Here is an 18,361-nt window from a genome sequence, read left to right on the forward strand (position 1 = left end):
TTAATAACGATATATTTTCTATAATAAATTTCAAAATTATTATTTGATTATGATTTTAAATAAAAGACAATTGTAATTGATACAATTACAGTTGCAATTAGTTTTTCAAGTATTATTTTATTCTACTAGTGCAATCGAGTACGCGGCAACTTCGAGATGACAATAAGCCCACAATGGGTTGCCGCATACTAGGGGCATCCTTGCGCCTACGAGATGGCAACCGTACCGACAACCGGCTAGCATTGGTTGTTGCATGAAAGGGGCACGTCTGCGCCTACGAATTGATAACCGAATCGACAAGCAGCTTATATATCTAGGGAAATGTTTGATTTCAATATGAATGACGACATCCGTCCTTTAACCTCTCTATCTGTAATTGCAAAGTGTAGTGCATGTACTGAATAATAATATATTACATTTTTGCGACAGTACATGTACATGCACATGTACATTTTTTACTTGACTGCAAAAGATTAATGCTCCTATTAATTATAACATCGACCATTCATAGACATGGTTCATGTTTAAGAAAAAACAATATCAGCCATTTTTGTAAATATGTAACCAAAAACGATTAAATCTAAAATTACTCGTTGAACAATAAATGTGTGTTATCGTTTTAAAAAATTAGATAAGAGTTATATCTGGTTCAATTGCAAGTATTCTTTCAGACTTGTCATACAATACACAGTTGCAAAGTGCCACGTCAAATCGTCGAATACATACGGTTATCAGTATGACATCTCAGGTAATGTAACTTTGAGTATGGTGTAAAAGTAAAATGTTTACTAAATAATATAAATTTAAGGTGTACGAATTCAATGTAGAAATGACATGTGAGGGATGTTCCAATGCTGTAACAAATGTACTTAATAAAAAGGAAGGTACTGATTATTGTTTGTTATATAGACACGATATTTTTACAACATTAGTTTAATAATTAAATTTACGTTTTATTTCAGTTCAAAAGAGAATTGTTTATTTTTATTTCAATTATATAAATATATATATAGTTATTTAAAATTATGAAAATATTTAAAGTATCTAAAAAATATTGGTCCTTATAAGTACATGTTTTAATCCTACTTAAATTAATTCGTAGGTGTTACTGGTGTACAAATTGATTTAGAAGGAAAGAAGGTATTTGTAACATCCATGCTTCCTTCCGAGGAGCTATTACAAGTCATTAAGAAAACTGGGAAACCATGCCAATTTGTAGGTGTAAAAAAATAGATGTAGTATAGATCTAATTAAACAAGATCATTGAAATAAATACTGCTTTGTGTATACAAATTTTATGACTTAAATATTAAAGAACTTGTTTTCTCTCCGTCACATCTTAAAATATTTCATAATTACAAAAATAAAATAATCATTCAATTTTATAAGTAAAATGTATTTTACTTATTTCCTCAATTCTTCTTCTAATACTGTTAAGCGCTGTTCTAAAACTGTGACAACATCGCGTAATGATTGTACTTGTTCGTTAAGCGCATCCACTACATTACTTGAATGCACAGAAAATTGTTGATCGGGCGAGTCTTTGGATAAATACGATATATTCGTAGCACAACTTTTCTCGCTAGGCCTCTGAATTTTTACATTAATTATTTTCTGTTCTATACTATCTTTCAAACCTGTAAGCTCAGGTACTTTGCAATGACTTCTATTGTTTTGTAAATTTATATTATCAAGTTTTGTATGTATCAACTAAAATAATAAAAGCTTATAAGTTATATCTAAAATAAATCGTGTAAAAGTTCAACATTAATATATAAAATCGTATAATAATTACGTCCTCTTCGTCCTCTTCGTCCTCTTCTAGGAATGTATCACCAATTTTATGTAATTCTTCATCTTTAATGGTAGATGTAGCTTTTTTAGTGGATAAAACTAATTGTCTGGGAATTTTGCGAGCGATATCATCTTTATCAAAATTAGTTTTCCACATTAATAATTGACGATCTGCTCCGCCAGAAGCAAAAAACTCTCCATTGGAAGAGAATGTTATCGACGTTACACTTGTACCATTTGCGTGTCCCTTAAGCGTATAAATTGGACGACCCTCTAATAAATCTAAAACCTATTTCACAATTTCAAAGACATTCGATATAGACAAATACATAACATATAACAACCATATATCTACCTTCATTGTAGAATCAGTAGATGCAGTTAACATAAAATTTCCTTTAGGATGAAATTTTACCATGTTAACAGGACCTTTATGAGTTGCATAATGTTGATACAAAGAAGAAGAACGTAGGTCGTATAATTTTATACTACCAGCCATATTTGCAGATCCGATAACAGAGCCGCTTGGGTGAAATTCCACATATGTGTTATAAGCTAACAAAAGTATTTATGTCGCGTGACAGATTCTAGCGAGTTTCTTTTGTGAAAATAAAAATAAAATTGTAAATGAAAGCATACTTTATACCTTTTACATCATTAAAAGTTCTGACACATTGTCCACTATTAACATCCCACAATTTTATTGTTTTGTCATCGCTACAAGAGACTATAAACCTACCATCCAAAGAAAATCTAGCACACCTCACCCAACTTGTATGGCTTATAAAAGACATTAAAAATTTTCTTTCACATACCATCCATAATTTAATGCTTTTATCGTCTGATGCAGTAAGTACCTGTATATTGGTGTATTCGTTAATACAAATAATTTACAAATGTTAAATTAAATACTAATACCTTTTCTCCATCTGGACTAAAATCTATCGATCTAATAGCCCCTGAATGTGCTTTGAATTCTAGACATTGACCTGTTACTTTAGGGACCCAAATTCTGACAGATCTATCTCTAGAAACACTAGCTATAACTTCCCCTGATGGTGCATAGGTAACATCATTAATAGCATCTTTATGTCCTAGAAATCTATAAGCCCTTACAGACTCCTTAAGATTCCATAATATTATAGTCTTATCCAAACTACTTGATATAAGCTGAGTAGTCTCAGGATGAAAGCATAAACTTGTGATAACATTATCGTGACCTTTAAAATGCCTTTCAATTGTAGGATCACAAGCGGTTTCAATCATTGTCCTGATATAACAAATAAGTTGAATAAACTTACAATGAAATGCTTTCCTAGATTGGAGACAGAATATATGTACATATTTAATACATATAATATTCTTAACCTAATAATAATTATTAGTGTTGCAAGTTCACGAATTATTGTATATTTTGGAATTGTATTGATAATATATACAATATAAGTATAATTGATTTTATGTAAATGAATCTAAATTTAAAGAAAATATAAACTGTTTAATTACCTTTATCTCATTACAATGATCGTTACTGTGAATTTATTATAATTACTTTTACGAGGATATGAGTGACTGTTATACGAACAGTAAATTGTATGTATATACTGTTTTCTTTGAAATATTACAATATAATCTTTAATGTTAACCGTGTCTTTATTAGAAGCACCATTGAGTTTTAAACAGTTTTAAAATTGTTTTCATATAATTCAAAACAGTATTTGACTACGGTAGTCAACTGATGAACTGATTTCACGATCTGCGAAAACACCAACGTCCACAACCAATGTTACGAACGTCAAATGATTCTTTTAAAGCATTCTTTACAAAGTGAAAGCTTTCTAACTTTCTTAAAGTTTCTAATGCGTCGATGCAACATCCAATTTAAACATCAATTTAACTCATGTTACAAAGTAGAATGTTGCTTACAAAAGAACCAAAACAATGAACTTATTGATAGAAATCATTTGTTACGTTCTGCATTGAAAGGATTAAATAATTTATTTACCTACATCCTTATAAATATATTTGACCATAATCAAATAATATATTTAATTTTATAAAAATACAAAGCGAAAAGTAGGCACTAGCATCTAAATACGATTAATCAAGCACTTTATTCAATCTTCTTTTATTTGAGAACAAGCTGAAGAGTGAATCGTTGCTTCTCAAATGAACAGTGAGTACAATAGATAGGCTAGTTAGCAGGGTTTGAATTAGATCTTTATTTGGAAGATACATAGGTATTGATAGGATATTCGAACATAACTGTAGATGGAGGTGATTAAACACAAATGTACAAACGAAATACAATACGGTACTCTTTTATCACGTGTTTGGCGGTGAGCGTGGCTTTTTTTGTCAGTGGCGTAGTATTCAAACACGCCTTGTCTGGCTCTAGTCAGAAATTGTACACTCAACTTACATGCTAAAGCTCCGCACTATCGCTTCTTTTCTTTTAAAAATAATCATATATATTTTGCGATAAAAAAAATCAGGTAATGTTGCTTCATAAACTTGACATTGCACTGCAATCTCTTTTACTTGACCAACTGCGTGAGCGACCGTGAAGAATTTTGAAATCACACAGAAAAAACAGAAGAGGGAGCGACAATTCATAGCAAACATAAAACGTTTTTTTCATAAATAACGTTTTTAGAGATTTTTGCGTAATACACAAACTTTTCGTTCCTTTCGACTACTAAATCTCGATAACTTTTTAACTCTCTAAACGCTTCGCAAATTCATAGACCAAAGATGGAATATGAAGTTAAGAAGATATATAGCGTTAGAAGGCATTGCTCACTGTATCCTCTTTTTTCTGACATCTTAAAAAATTCTCTAGAACGATACGCCGCAAGACAAAGAGATGGTCGTGCAGATCATCTATTCGTGTAATCGTTTTAATGTTATTCTTTAAATACATCCTTGTGTCTTTGTGTGAAATGCTTTGTTGTGGGTTCTCATTTTTTTTGTATTTTTTTTATAATAAAATTATATTTCTAATCTTTGTTGATCAGCTGTTGTTGCCCTGTGAAAACTGCCTTCTGTCACAACACAATAATACTTGCATGGTGGGTTCACACTTCTGAATTTGGTTGATCTCTTCTTGTATCACAATGCATAATCATTTCGTTAATATTAATAGGATCTTTTCCCTGACAATCGCAGATACCAAATTCAAATGCAAAATTTCGATTATTCAATGCCTTATTTAAGAAATATCCTAAGCCGCAGGAAAGTATAGCAAATGTGTCTTTCTTTTCGTATTAATTTGTTCTCATCTTTCGCATCGGAACGATTAAATGCAACGTTTTTAGGTGAAAAATCACGCAATATCACCATTTTCATTTTTTCTTTGTTCAATGTAACGCACATAAAGACACAATTAATAGTCGTTTACGTTCTTTCATATATTTGACAAAACTATCGGTTAACAATCTTAAACGTTAAAGTTGCTACTTATATATTAAAACACGTATACGACTTACGAGCAATATTTACTTTGCTCAAGCTTTACTCGTGCTGAAAATACGACTTAGGTTCTTTCATAAATAGACCATTGAATTATGATCTTACAGCATTATTATAATGTTTCATTGTGCATTGCTCTATCGCATCTTTATTACTGTTGCGTGTGAGGTTTACCACGAGTTGCATAACTCCCGCGGTTTCCTCCCCTTTGGCCACGAAACTGTCCTCGGCCACCTCGGGGGCCTCCGCCTCTCAGTAAACCACCACCCCTCTTATAGCCGGAGTTGTAACCACTGTTTCCGTCGTTATTTCCCCAAGAACGTTGTTGATAGCCATTTTGATAATTACTGTCATTACGATAATATGTCCCTGAAAAAAAAATTATTTAATTCAACTATATAATATATGGAATCTTGAAAAGATTAGTAATATATGTTTTTATATTTTTCACCTTGCCCGCCACGTCCATTTTGTTGATAACCACCGCCCCTACCCCTTCCATTGTATCCATTGGAACCGCTTCTTCTCCCACCTCTACCCCTGTATCCACTACGTTGTTGATCGCCCCAAGCCTGTTGAGTCGGTTGTGAATCTTGAGTAGACGGCTGCGATGGTTCCGGTTGATTCCAGTCGTTGGATTCGGTCATCTTACACCAATCCACAGTTTCATTTGGTTGTTCCAATTCTGGTTCAGGTGGCGCCGTTTCTTCTTGAATTTCTTCAGCTTTTTCCTAAAGAACATTTCAACATTAGTCATTATAATACATACAGAAATAATATATATACCGATTTAATTAAATTTACCTCTGCAGGTTGCTGCTGATTCTCTTGTTGATGTTCAAAATTCTGCGTCTGTGGCGAAGGAGTTTGTTGTGGTTGTTGTTGAAAGTTTGCAGGATGCTGTGGACTATATTGTATATTTGGTTGTTGATGAGAGGGTGGCATTGGAATAGGCGGAGGTGGATTAGGATTAGCGAATCCGGGAATGTGGGACATATCCTGTGGTGGTTGATGTTGATATATCACCTGTTGTGCTACTACTGGTGCATTTGCAAAGTTTTGATTTGTAAATGTTTGCGAGGGAATAGGTGCATTTACAGCAGCAGGAATGTGTGAAACAATGGGTGCCTGTGATGCGACATCGGGTGAATCGAGCTCAGATTCTTGCAGAAAAAAGAAATTCGGTGTACCTATAACATCGTTAATTCTAGGAGCCTGTGGTGGCTGTGGCTGAGTTTGAGATTGCTGTGTTTGTTGTGGCTGTGGTTGAGGAACGAATCCTGTAGCGTTTGTGTAGTAAGATGTTTCGACTGGTGCAGCTGGATGCGGTGGAATGGGTTGCGCCACTACGGGAATAGGACCCGAAACCGCAGTAGTGCCAGAAACAACAGGAATAGGAGTAACTTGTACTGGAAAATTAGGAATAGGAATCATAGACTCGGGTGGAATGTGTCTGTCGCTACTATTGTATTCTTCATTGACTTGTTCTTGTATAGGAGTTGCGGATACTTGTGTCTCTGTGACTACTTCTGTAACCTGATAAGAAAAATATAATAAATTTTTTGTATAATATTTTGTTCTTTTCCGTATTTAAATATATAATATTGCAACTTACTTCCTCTGTTGCAGCTTCAGTTTCATGAACTTGATCAAAGTAGCCACACTGGTTAATGGAAGAGATAATTTCTTTTAATTTATTGTAAGTTGTACCAACAACTTCTCTTTGTTTTCCTTCGATAATGGCCACATAATGTTCTGCTATTTTTTGTACTTGCTGGAGAAATGTTGGTTCTCCTTCATCTCGATTATGCTTCATCATAACTTCATTATATAGACTATCCAAGTACTTTAATTCCTCTTCTGATAATTTCACAGCACCATTTTTTCCAGCAAGGAAATCTTCTCTAACACACTCTGATCCCATATTCATGAGGGCATCCTGAATAAGAAGAACTTCCCTCACCTATATCAACAACACGCATGCACAATATATCAGAGATACATCCTATATTATATCCAGATTATAAGAATAGACTCTTAAATTTACTTTTGCAATATCCTGTTGCATTCTCTCAATAGCTTCCTTTCTCGCCAATTTTTTCTGTTGCTTGACCGCATCGTGTGCAATCCCAACAATTTGTTTGTATAATTCCCGTGTAATGTCCAATGTTTGTAAAACTTCGTCATACTTGGCCACCGCTGTTTTCTGATCTGCATTTAGTTCCCTACCATTTTTCTGCAGATCCCTGTAGGACTCTAATTTCACCTAAATATAACATACATCATTAATATTACAAATGCATTTCCTGTACATTAAAAGATATAATACAAATGTATATAATTCATATAAATGTACATGTACTTTCATCCATTTATGTACTGCGAAATAAAATATTAAAATTACAGAAGAGGTGGCTTTATTACCACATTTTCAATAAACTTTATGTACATGAATGGGTATTTAATGATTTCTACGAGAAAGTAATACACTACACGATCTTTTAACGGATTTTCGAAAACAGTGCTCACGGAAATTCTAAATAGAGGCCAGACGAAGAACTATCTATCAATGAATGATAATAGTACTCGAATGTGCGTACTTTTTAATTAGATCGTTAACGTCCTAAAAAGCAAGACGTACTATTACACAATTTCATTTGCCGGTAACGGCTCGAAAGCGTGTCACGTAAAGTTTTGTGCACATCTTTGGAAGATACCGCCATGACACGAGGTTCACAATAGGAAATTTCGGCATTTGAACGTTCGAAGAATTGTAACGTCGCTATAAATCAATTTCGGTAAAAAGAATCCAATAAGAAAGTATCACGATGAGGGTTAGTTGATTTTAGTATAATCATTAGATACGTACGAATTCTCAAGCGTGAGCACATGGCGTATCCAATCATGGCGGATCACACCGTGAAAGCCATCCAACTGACAGATAGTTTTCTCAGCCTTATTTGCGTACGTATCATTCGAATACTCACCTTACGCTTTTCGAGATTCCGTATCTTATGTTCGACAACGATGATCGCTTGGCGTATGGGATCTACGGTCTCCGTAGAGGCCTGTTTCTCTAGTTTAGGGTTGGCAGAAGGCATCCTTCACGGGCAACAAACGCGAACTGGAAATCAGAATAGAACGGTGCCGCGGGGTACAGGGAGCAGGGAGGTGATCGCGGTTAAAGCGCATGCTCATTACGGTGTTGTGCCTAACCTCTACATCAGTGCCGTAACAATGTACATTCAGAACATTTTTTCTTCGTATACAAATTACAAATCGAGACAATCACAAATCTTTACGTTATTAACATCGTATCTGTATTAAAAAATAAAAAAAACTCATATTATCGTATCATACAAATTCCAAGAATTCAAACTCTATTTTTCAGTCTTTCTTTTGTTAGAAATGAAGCAATTTTGTTTCCTTGTTACATCTTAAGCTAACGCACACTTTGTCATATTTACGAAGGACTTATAATTCCTATACATGTTAAAATAACATCGAAACAGATAAAACAGTAATATTAAAGGAGTTTCATAAAATTTTCAATTTTATTGAAAAAGATTCATAAAAACATAAATTACGAGTAATATTCGACTATAATATGTATATTTCTATCGTATCATTTTTTTTTAAATCGTAATCATAAAAATACTGTAACTTCTTCGTGCGGGTAAAAAACTTTATACTCAATCTCTATTATGTTCAAGAAAGCAATAAGGAGTTTATGATTAAACAAATAAATGTACGCTTTTCTGTTTTCAAAGTAAATACAATATAACAATAATATTAATTTCTAGAATTATGATATTAACGATTTTATTGTAAGCTAGTGCTATATATAATACTTCAACTCGTAACTTTTCGACGCATTTACTATTTCAAATTAAAACAAATGACTGATAAAGTGATAACGGACTTCCGATTAAAATGGAATCGAAGATCACAATTTAATTAAAAGATTCGGAAGATGAATTGATATATGTATAAAAGCACCAACTCTTTATCGATATGAAATATTGCATGGCACATATACTAAAAAAAATCTTTTGTAACTGCATACTTTCCTTTATTGTTACTGCGTCAGTATCCAAATGCCCGCATTTTTAGGTTTCAAGTTAATAGTTTCCTCCAATAATTTATTATACAATTCGGGTAAATCCGACAATAATCACTAATACAATAATTTCAATTCATTATAGGCTATGAAAGATGTCTAAAGCCCTATGGCTTTGTTGTAGCAGTCACCTGTCCTTATTATTATATTTTTACAATTTACAAATATAATTTGATATATCGTCTTCGAAAAATACATTCGCGCCACACACGCATATCACCACTCTCGTCTTTAGAGAATATCTTTTTTTCTTAACAAATCTAAAAACAGATCAAAAACTTAAACGATTTACGACTTAAACAATGATAATAATAATCGTAATGAAGATGATAATAATTATTTTAATATAATAATATTAATATGATTTGAAGTATAGTATATAATGTACAATGATTGTTAGTGAAAATTATTCTATCATTAGGTATTTATTACCTACTGGAAAGAAAGCATTCGTAAAAATGTTCGTAGCGAGATAAAATTCTTTTTAAACTTACATCATTTCAATATTGCGATTACCGAGTAGAATGAAAATGTATTAAAATATAATAAACAACCTTTAGGTTCTGATGTGTGTTCAAATAGTCCAACAAATAGTTAAAATTATAAGTTTGGACGATAAAATTAAAAATATCAGAATCAACGAAGTTATCAGGATTTGTATGAAAATACATTTCTTAATGCGACATCCACTCATACTTCATAATTTTTTGTTTAAAATAAATGATTTAAAATTACGTTAATACGTTATTTATATTTTGTAAAATGCGAATGCAGGATTTGCATGTTAAGAATTATTTTAAGATGGAAGAATTCAAAAATTAGTTAACAGTTTGAATTGAAAAGGTACTGCAATGGAAGAAATAATGCGTGTAGTTAAAATTATATGTTGAGTCACGAACGAAAGGTTGTACAGAAGGAAATATTCCTAATCTTATTAAAAGTACCTTTATGTACAAATGTTCTACAAGATGTCTAAAGTGTTTTTTTTTTTTTTTAACAATAAAAGAATGCATATTTTCAAAATATTGCATTTACTATAAATCATTTCGTTAAAAGAATAAAATCTTAAATTCATCACTGGATATCTTGAACGTATTTTATACGCATCAATTTCATGGTTGTATGACTTGCTTATATACAAAGTAACATGAAGATAAATACCGTTTACATTGGTTAAATCATTAAAAAAACGTTAAAGGTAAGTTATTTCGTAAAAAAATGCACAATAATTCAAAAATTACAATTAGAGGAACGAACAGTATAACAGTTTTTTGCTTTTTACAGAGGATAGACCTTCGTGGTTGCAAAGAGTGATGTATCTAAATATGTTACAGAAGGTCACGGCGTTCTATACACCATATCACTTTGTATGTTTTATCCTAAAATCATTTGTCTTTCGTATTTTTTGTCAGATCTTAACACTTCAGACCTTGATATTACATAAGATTATCACGATACAAATGCTAAAACTAAATGTCTATATTCACACAAATATCCGTATATCTCTATTATTATGCTATTACAATGGCAAAGTTTGGGCTCATGTCTAATTCTTATGCGGGGATGAATATTTTACATATGTTTGTTATGTATTTTACATATAGCGTTTATGCGCGATCTTTTTTCTTACTTACCCCGCTGTATACTATTCCTTATCACTATCACTATAACTATAACCATAGTTTCTTGATTACACATTTATATTTAATTTCACCATTCGTCACAGCGTGTAGTATTAACTTGAATTAAATATTTACCATCCTCAAAATACAATATTTAATTGTTTGGTCTCGAGACTGGTGTTAAGTTTACACCCATAAAATCGATTTATCACTAAACTCGATCTCGTGGCATTTAGAGTTAAACAGAACCAATGATTATCATAGCACCACTAAGATGGTATACTGCTCATTTGCACATTGCAAGACACTGTTTCGGAATTGTCTTCAGTTTTTTGTGTAGGCACCTGTGAATCGGAAATTTTAGCAGTAATTTCAGTTTTTTGCGTTAGTGAAACATTTTCAGCCATTCCTCCCACATTATACACTGAAGAGGATGAAGTAGATTTTGAACACGACTTTGCTTTTACTTGTTGTTCCAAATTATCTATTTCTGCCCAGATCGCTCTAACTTCTTTAAATAGCTAAAAAAAATGTTATATTTTCCATTATTTATTTTCATTGTAAATGCTTACCAGCATGGATAATTCAAAGAATGTATGTATTACTTACCTGGTTTAACCACGGTTCGTCCGCTAATAATTCATTTAATATAATCGTAGTATCTTTATTAGGATCTGCTACTCTTTTATCAGCTACTCTTCTTGCACACTCCAAAAACATCAAATATTTCTGATGAGCCACTTTATTGAACAGAGCTACCTTTGCTTGACATACTCGGCATAATAAAAAATCCTAAAAATCAAATGGTAAACTCGATCATAGAAATACTCAGTAAAATAATAGTAATAAAAATAGTACCTTTTCTTGAGGTATTCTTGGGTCAGGCGGAGAACCTTCCAACGTAGTCGCATTATATGGTTGACCATATAATAAAACCCTTGCATGAATTTTCGACTGCTGGCAACCAGCACACGATTTTCCTTTGTACTCTATGGATGGTAAATCCTTGAGAACATTGAGACATGGCCACGTTGATATTGCATTTATAACGTTTGTTCGCCATTTCGTTGTCGACAGAAGACGACGTTTTCTCTCTTCCGTTACTTCATCGACAGTTTTGACGTTTGATAGAAAATAATCATCTATGTAGAACAAGGAAGAAAGATACTTTGTTAGTGAAAATTATGTAAAAAATATTATATCCCTTGTTTACGTAAAAGTAAATGGTAATCGTACCTTGTTCTTGAAATATTTCCGTAAGGAAATTAGAATCCAAAGCTTGAGAAATCAATGTTTGTATATATACTTCAAAATTATCTTGATATTTTTCAGTTTCCTTCATGGATTTATCGATACTTTCGCTAAAATGCCGAAAAAAGAACGTGAATCTTCTTAAATATATCTAATTAAATGATTTTAAAATAAAATCTACCTATCATCAACGATCATTTCATTTCTCAAAAATTCTACCACAGTTTCTGTCTTGCCTTGCTGCCAAAACTTCACCGGAACTTGTTGATATATGTGGCGGTTTTGCGGTGCCCAACCCGAATACTATAAAAGTAATCATGTATGAATGTGAAAACTCGATGAAAAATGATCTATTTCTTACCGTGGATATGTTTCTGTATAAGGTCTTCCCATTGGATTTAAATGGCTCATATTTTTGGAGTAACGTTTTGCCATCTATTCTCCACAGCGGAGGATATTCTTCGTTTAAATCTGCCTTAATTACAACAAATTCTCCAGACTGCAAAAAATGTCCAAGCTTGAAATTATATTAAGAATAAATTCCTTTGGAAATGAACAATTATTAAAGAAAAAGGTATGTAATTTTAATTTTTTATTATTTATTTTTTTATTATTAATATTTAATTAAATTACTTTAATATATTCGTAAGAAAAATTTACCGCATCTTCTGAAATATCCACAATGCGCTGCATGCAACATATGAATATACATTTTTATATACATATACGTATCAATAGTATACTATCAATACTATACTAAAATACATACCTTAAATGGTGAAATATCGATATCTTCATCGCTAACTGACGCTATAAGTTTTTCATCTATCTTACAAGACACCTTTCCCGCGACACTTCCAGTTTTCGACTGTGCTTCGTGCTTCCTCCTGCTCGACTTCTTCGAAACATCAGCAAGAGGGTAGTCATCTTCATCTAAGACTTTCCTGCTCTTTTTGCTTATAACAGGTCTCGTGCGTTTTTTCTTCTTTTCTTCTTCATCTCCAACCAATTTTACAGCAGGCGTCCAAGCAGGATCGGAATCAGAATCACCCTGTTCTTCATCATTATCGAAGTAATCTATACCCTGTTGCCGATCTAAAAACTGTTTTACCGAAGTTTTTTCTTTCGCTTTTCTCCGAGATGTTTCTCGTCTCGGAGGTAAGAGTAGAGGATCCACTGTTAACAAAAATATTCAATTAAGACATATAACACTTCATCGTAATATACGAAAAAGTAATAGTACGTGTATTACCTTCTTCATGCTTTTTCGACGCTTTTCCAGACGACGAAATTGTCGTTGCTTCTGTTTTTGCTGCTCTTCTTTTTCTCTCTGTTGGTCCTCCAGGTTTAGCTGTTTTTCCCTTCTTAGATTTTCCTTCGGGTTTTATAGTCACTATCTCTGTTGTATTAGATGAACTTGTGTTTGTTACTTTTTTGTCAGGTTTTTTAGGAGGAAACAGAAAATCATCATCGCTAGTAAAACCATCGTCGCTTGAATCAAAATTATCTTTCTTCCTCTCTTTTGGTAATGGGAAATATCGGGGATCGTTTGCGTAATCAATTGCCGGTGTTTCTTTAGGTGGTGGTGGCTTTTCTGTTTTTACTGTTTCCCCATTTGTAGAACTTCCAACTGGTTTATTAGGTTCGACAGGAATATAAGGTTTCGACCTATTCCAAGTTGCTTTTCTTCCACCGCGAACTGCAGGTGGAGGCGAGGGTTCCCTCTCACCTTGTAAGAATTTTAAATAACTTGTCATGAATCCTGAGTTAGGATCTTTACTGGACCGTTTGAAGTCTTTGTTTATTACGCTCACAGTTTGAATAGGTTGCTGATTTTGCTGTAGAAAACCTAATTCTTCTTCAATATTAGGAACAATTACTTTAGGCTGATCGTCTCTGACTTCTTGACTATAATTAACATTTTGATTTACTGTATTTTCACCGAAACCAATAGGCGTAATTTCAATGGAAGACTGAAATTCATGTGGGTGGTGATGGCTTGGAGGGATGTGAAAAGCGGGAAAGTATGGTATAGGGGGTGGAGCATGGTGATGAGGAACCATCAGAGACTGGTGTTGATGCGCTGGTGTACCAACGAAATTACTTGAATGGTGTAAAGTTGATTGAGAACTGAAAGCCCCAGACGTACCAGGAAACATTTTTGTAGGTGGTGGAGGTAGATTCCATCTTTCAAAATCAAAGTAGCCATTTTGTTGTTGTTGATTTGTATTATGATGCGCGGGTGGTGGTATTCTACTTAAATATTCCGTCACTGTTGCTGTTCCGCTTATCTCATTCAAAGAGCTGTGTCCAGCCTTTTCTAAACTCTTCCTTTTTTTATTGGCAGTATCTACTTTGCGACGTTCTTCTACTTGTTTCTGTTGTTCGGTTGGAGTGACAGAAACAGTAGTTTGTTGTTGTACTTGACAAGAACCTTGTTGTAGCGTCTGCAAATTCTTTACTATACTCATAGGATCTCCTCTACAGCTACTCAAGTCTTGCAGAGTTACCTGATTAGATTCAAAATACGTCTGTTGTCTATCCGCAACATTTATTACTCGTTGTACTTGTTGTTGAACTGGCAGAGTCTGAGGATTTATTTCAGCGTTTCCACCAGTATATAAAGCAACGGAAAATTTTCTATTATTGTTCGATTGCCGATTATCGTTTTCCCAGCAGACTTGTTTTGGTGTTTGCGAGAAGTCTTGTTGTCTATCGTAATTTTTACTATCCGTATTGTACGTTGTTTTATTTTCAGTAGCACCTAAAGCTCTTGTAATAACCGACGAATATACAACTTGGCCTTGCGATGCGGGTCGCGGCACGGTAACGTCTAGCGGTGAAGGAGGTGTAACTTGCTGTTGTACATTTCCTTTATACGGTGGTCCACTTGTACATTGATTTCCATTATTTTCTGCGTGTTGCTGTAACGGCGAAGGAGACGATATCGTAGCCATTGGACTGTTATACATGGGATAAGCAGGACTTGGGACATGTCCCAATGGACTTGCTTGCGAATGCGCTTGCAACGGACTCGGTCTTCGTGGTACAACAACATTACAATCAGGTCCATTTTGAGAGGAATTATTGGACGAGTAAACAGAATCGGTAGAAGTTGCAGACTTCGATCTGCCTGGATGATGATATTCCGAATCAGATCCTGCTAAGTAATGCCTATACGACGTCTGTTGTTGCTGCTGTTGTTGCTGTTGACTTAAAACATGAAATTGTTGCTGTTGCGATTGCTGAGGATGGGTCTGCAAGTTATTGTTCGACGGAGTTCTTTGATTACCGAGTTTTCCACCAGTATTTGTACAATTTGTACTATTTCCAGCTGTGTAATTTAAACTTCGCGAGTCCATAATAGAAAAACTGATAGGGGACGATTGCGTATTATCTTGAGATGTTTGTTCATTTCGCCTATGTTCGCTGTGTGCACTTAATTCTGGATATATCTTTGTCTGTGCTTTCGTTTGAATGCTTTGTTGAGACGTAGAAGTTGCTTTATTCGGCGGCGAAGCGAAATTACTATTTCGCGTCGATTGTTTATCTTGAACTTGCGAAGACACAGATCTGACAGAGGTATTTAAAAATATAGTCGTCGATGCAACTGATCTAGCAGGTGGTTGAGGAATTCTATACTCTTTGCCAGCTGTATTATTCGGAGTTGAAACAATGCACGATTGTTGATGCTGAAGGGAAGGCTGTACTTTCCCATTCGAAGTTTGATTTCCATTACCAGCAGAATAATTATTCGTTAATGTTTCGGAACTAAAGGTAGTAGGTACTTGTTGAAAAAATGTTTGATTGTTATTTGCTTGCGACGTGGAAACCGCCGATTTGATGTTTACCGTTGGCGACTGAGGCCTAACGCTTACTGCTTTTTTACTATCTGGGTAACTCGACGATTTAAATTCAGCAGCTGAAACAGATGATGTAGACAGCTGAGAATTGATATTATTTATAGTTTGAGTTGTAGCAAAATGGGAATTAAATGTATTTTCGTAAATTCCACTAGTTGCTTTAGTGGTAGATGGTCCTGGAGACGATGGAACCACGCTTTCGTGCGGTAAAATACCAAATGGGCTCGGTAACTGTGCATTATTCTGATGCGTCCAAGCCAACGTAGATGTGGGTGACGTAGCTGCACCTTGATGTTCGAAAAATGTTGGTTGATGCGCCGAACTATAATTCTCCCTTAGCGCTGGGATATCAGGCTCTGTCGTGGTATTCTGTTTTCCTACCGACACTACTTGTGCTTGAGCAAGAGCTTGCCTATGTTGCGTAACATAATGCGCTTGTTTAGGATTAGGATGATGAAACAAAGGTGAGAAGACATCGTATCCCACAGGGGGTGGAGACAAAAACCCCCCTGGGTTAAATGGTGATGGTTGACCCGCCAGAGTTGCTGTTGTATGGGCTGCTTGCAAAAGTAACTGCGACGTTGTCGATGGAACTACTTGTGTAGCAGCCGTTGCTAAGTGATGAGATACAAAGTCACTGCTTGTGCTAGAAGTCGTCGATTGAAATGTGTTGGTTGCACTACCTGTGGTAAGACGATTATACGATGTATACCATGGACCAACGGGGTCCATTACCCAAGCTTGGCACGGTAGTGCCTAGCCTGCTTGGTCCACGTATAGCAGGCTTTCGTGCGTATGAATGTTACACATATACTTTGTGATATTCATAACATAACTTCTTGTCAAAACTTTTGTACGTCCATTTTTTGTGTATTTGTAAAAAACTATACTGAAAACTCTTTCACTGTATACATAGTCTTTGAACTTTCATCCAATAATTAGGGCTGACAATATGATACAATGGCTCCTCCATCCTATTCTGGAAAAATAGATATTTTCATGTATAATTCAGGAACGAACATTGCAAAAATAATGAAACAAACAGCAGAAATAAAAATGCTCAATTGTGATTAATGTATAAATATTTATCTTGTGAATTTAGAAAGCCAATAAAATACCATTATCGATTAAGAATAATTCTTTAACTCACAGAAGATAATTATTTACAAGACGAATTAAAAAAGTAACTAAACGAAAATGTTATGAAATAATATACAGTACATATATATAGGGCCGTTTAGATGTCATTTACCGAGCAGAATGTCAAAGTGTGTATGACAACAATACATATTGTCAAGGGTCTCATTACAAGTTTCGTTTCTTTATTTATATCGCAATTGACATAATTAAATCATAAATTGATAAAACTAAATCACCGTGAACAGCACAAAAGTTTACAAATAACAAAGACTCACGTTTTTCGTAAAATCTTTAATGCACCACAACAACACAATGTGTGCTACCAAGAGCAGCAATGGAACCAGCGTTCTTCGATGTATTGCACGAGTTGGACCGTTCGAAAATTGTAGAAACAGCAGTTTATATAAAAAGAAACTAATAACAGATGTGCGCCGTTTTTTAAGAAACGAAGAAAACCCAGTGTAACGTCTTTTCATGTCCTAATGTAAGGGGGTCCTCAGACGTTTCGTAGGTGCATAATCGGTCTTTAGTAGAAGCAACGAGATCGCCACGTTTATTACCAACAACAAATGCTGAAGCAATGATTTCACCTTCAGCATTAAACAGCCATATGTTTGGACACCGATTACATTTGCCGGTGTACAACAAGATACAACGTCTCGCCGAATAACACAATAAATATGGCTACACAAACTTCGCCAGCGCACGACACACGATCGGCTGGCACCGTGATTACGCTCACATGATTCGATCATCTAAAGAAAAGTGTACATTCCGGGTACACCCTAGACCCGGTACTCACGCACACAACGCGGCGAGTTAACGTCGTACGGGCTCATTTATCGCGGGGAATCAAACAATGTTCACCCACAGTACCCATTATAGGCCGCCATTTTGAATCGAATCAACAATAGACCGCGCCATCTACCGATCGCGGAATAGAGAAAGGAATCAACAGGCGGGGTTTTTCAAGAAAATCAGGAGCAAGCATTTTTATCCTCGATCAACGACACCCCCACTTTTCTACAACAATATTCAGTAGTATCCTACAGACAAAAAAAGACATATATTATAAGTTATTTGTTTATAATACGCGAAGC

At 34.5% G+C, this 18,361-nt stretch overlaps 3 protein-coding genes across 7 annotated transcripts; all 3 read right to left on the reverse strand.

Annotated features, from left to right (window-relative positions):
• Nucleotides 1-1,241: 1,241 nt before the first annotated feature.
• LOC128874204 (POC1 centriolar protein homolog A) lies at nt 1,242-3,663 on the reverse strand. Of its 2 annotated transcripts, none has more exons than XM_054118680.1 (6): nt 3,301-3,663; nt 2,713-3,064; nt 2,441-2,651; nt 2,150-2,349; nt 1,796-2,083; nt 1,242-1,710 (listed from the first exon to the last, which is right to left on the reverse strand). In XM_054118680.1, exons 2-6 carry the CDS (start codon nt 3,058-3,060, stop codon nt 1,405-1,407), a joined length of 1,353 nt encoding a protein of 450 aa, XP_053974655.1. In that variant the 5' UTR covers nt 3,061-3,064; nt 3,301-3,663; the 3' UTR covers nt 1,242-1,404. The 2 variants fall into 2 exon arrangements, with proteins under 2 accessions (XP_053974655.1, XP_053974654.1); XM_054118679.1 differs by having other exon boundaries at nt 2,713-3,109.
• A 333-nt stretch (nt 3,664-3,996) lies between these two features.
• Nucleotides 3,997-8,409, reverse strand: LOC128874202 (caprin homolog). Its single transcript, XM_054118674.1, has 6 exons — nt 8,253-8,409; nt 7,313-7,531; nt 6,881-7,228; nt 6,070-6,801; nt 5,717-5,996; nt 3,997-5,634 (listed from the first exon to the last, which is right to left on the reverse strand). Exons 1-6 carry the CDS (start codon nt 8,364-8,366, stop codon nt 5,417-5,419), a joined length of 1,911 nt encoding a protein of 636 aa, XP_053974649.1. The 5' UTR covers nt 8,367-8,409; the 3' UTR covers nt 3,997-5,416.
• A 149-nt stretch (nt 8,410-8,558) lies between these two features.
• LOC128874201 (uncharacterized) lies at nt 8,559-18,302 on the reverse strand. 4 transcript variants are annotated; one of them, XM_054118673.1, is made up of 11 exons: nt 17,537-18,302; nt 16,805-17,100; nt 13,511-16,735; nt 13,028-13,434; nt 12,919-12,945; nt 12,620-12,757; nt 12,440-12,561; nt 12,244-12,368; nt 11,866-12,149; nt 11,617-11,799; nt 8,559-11,528 (listed from the first exon to the last, which is right to left on the reverse strand). In XM_054118673.1, the coding sequence occupies exons 2-11, from the start codon at nt 16,851-16,853 to the stop codon at nt 11,277-11,279; spliced, it is 4,812 nt and encodes a 1,603-aa protein (XP_053974648.1). In that variant the 5' UTR covers nt 16,854-17,100; nt 17,537-18,302; the 3' UTR covers nt 8,559-11,276. The 4 variants fall into 4 exon arrangements, with proteins under 4 accessions (XP_053974648.1, XP_053974646.1, XP_053974645.1 ...); XM_054118671.1 differs by having other exon boundaries at nt 13,511-17,095; XM_054118670.1 differs by having other exon boundaries at nt 13,511-17,100.
• Nucleotides 18,303-18,361: the final 59 nt, after the last annotated feature.

Source organism: Hylaeus volcanicus, chromosome 3 (genome assembly GCF_026283585.1).
Source record: "Hylaeus volcanicus isolate JK05 chromosome 3, UHH_iyHylVolc1.0_haploid, whole genome shotgun sequence".
Classification (NCBI taxonomy): Eukaryota; Metazoa; Arthropoda; class Insecta; order Hymenoptera; family Colletidae; genus Hylaeus; species Hylaeus volcanicus.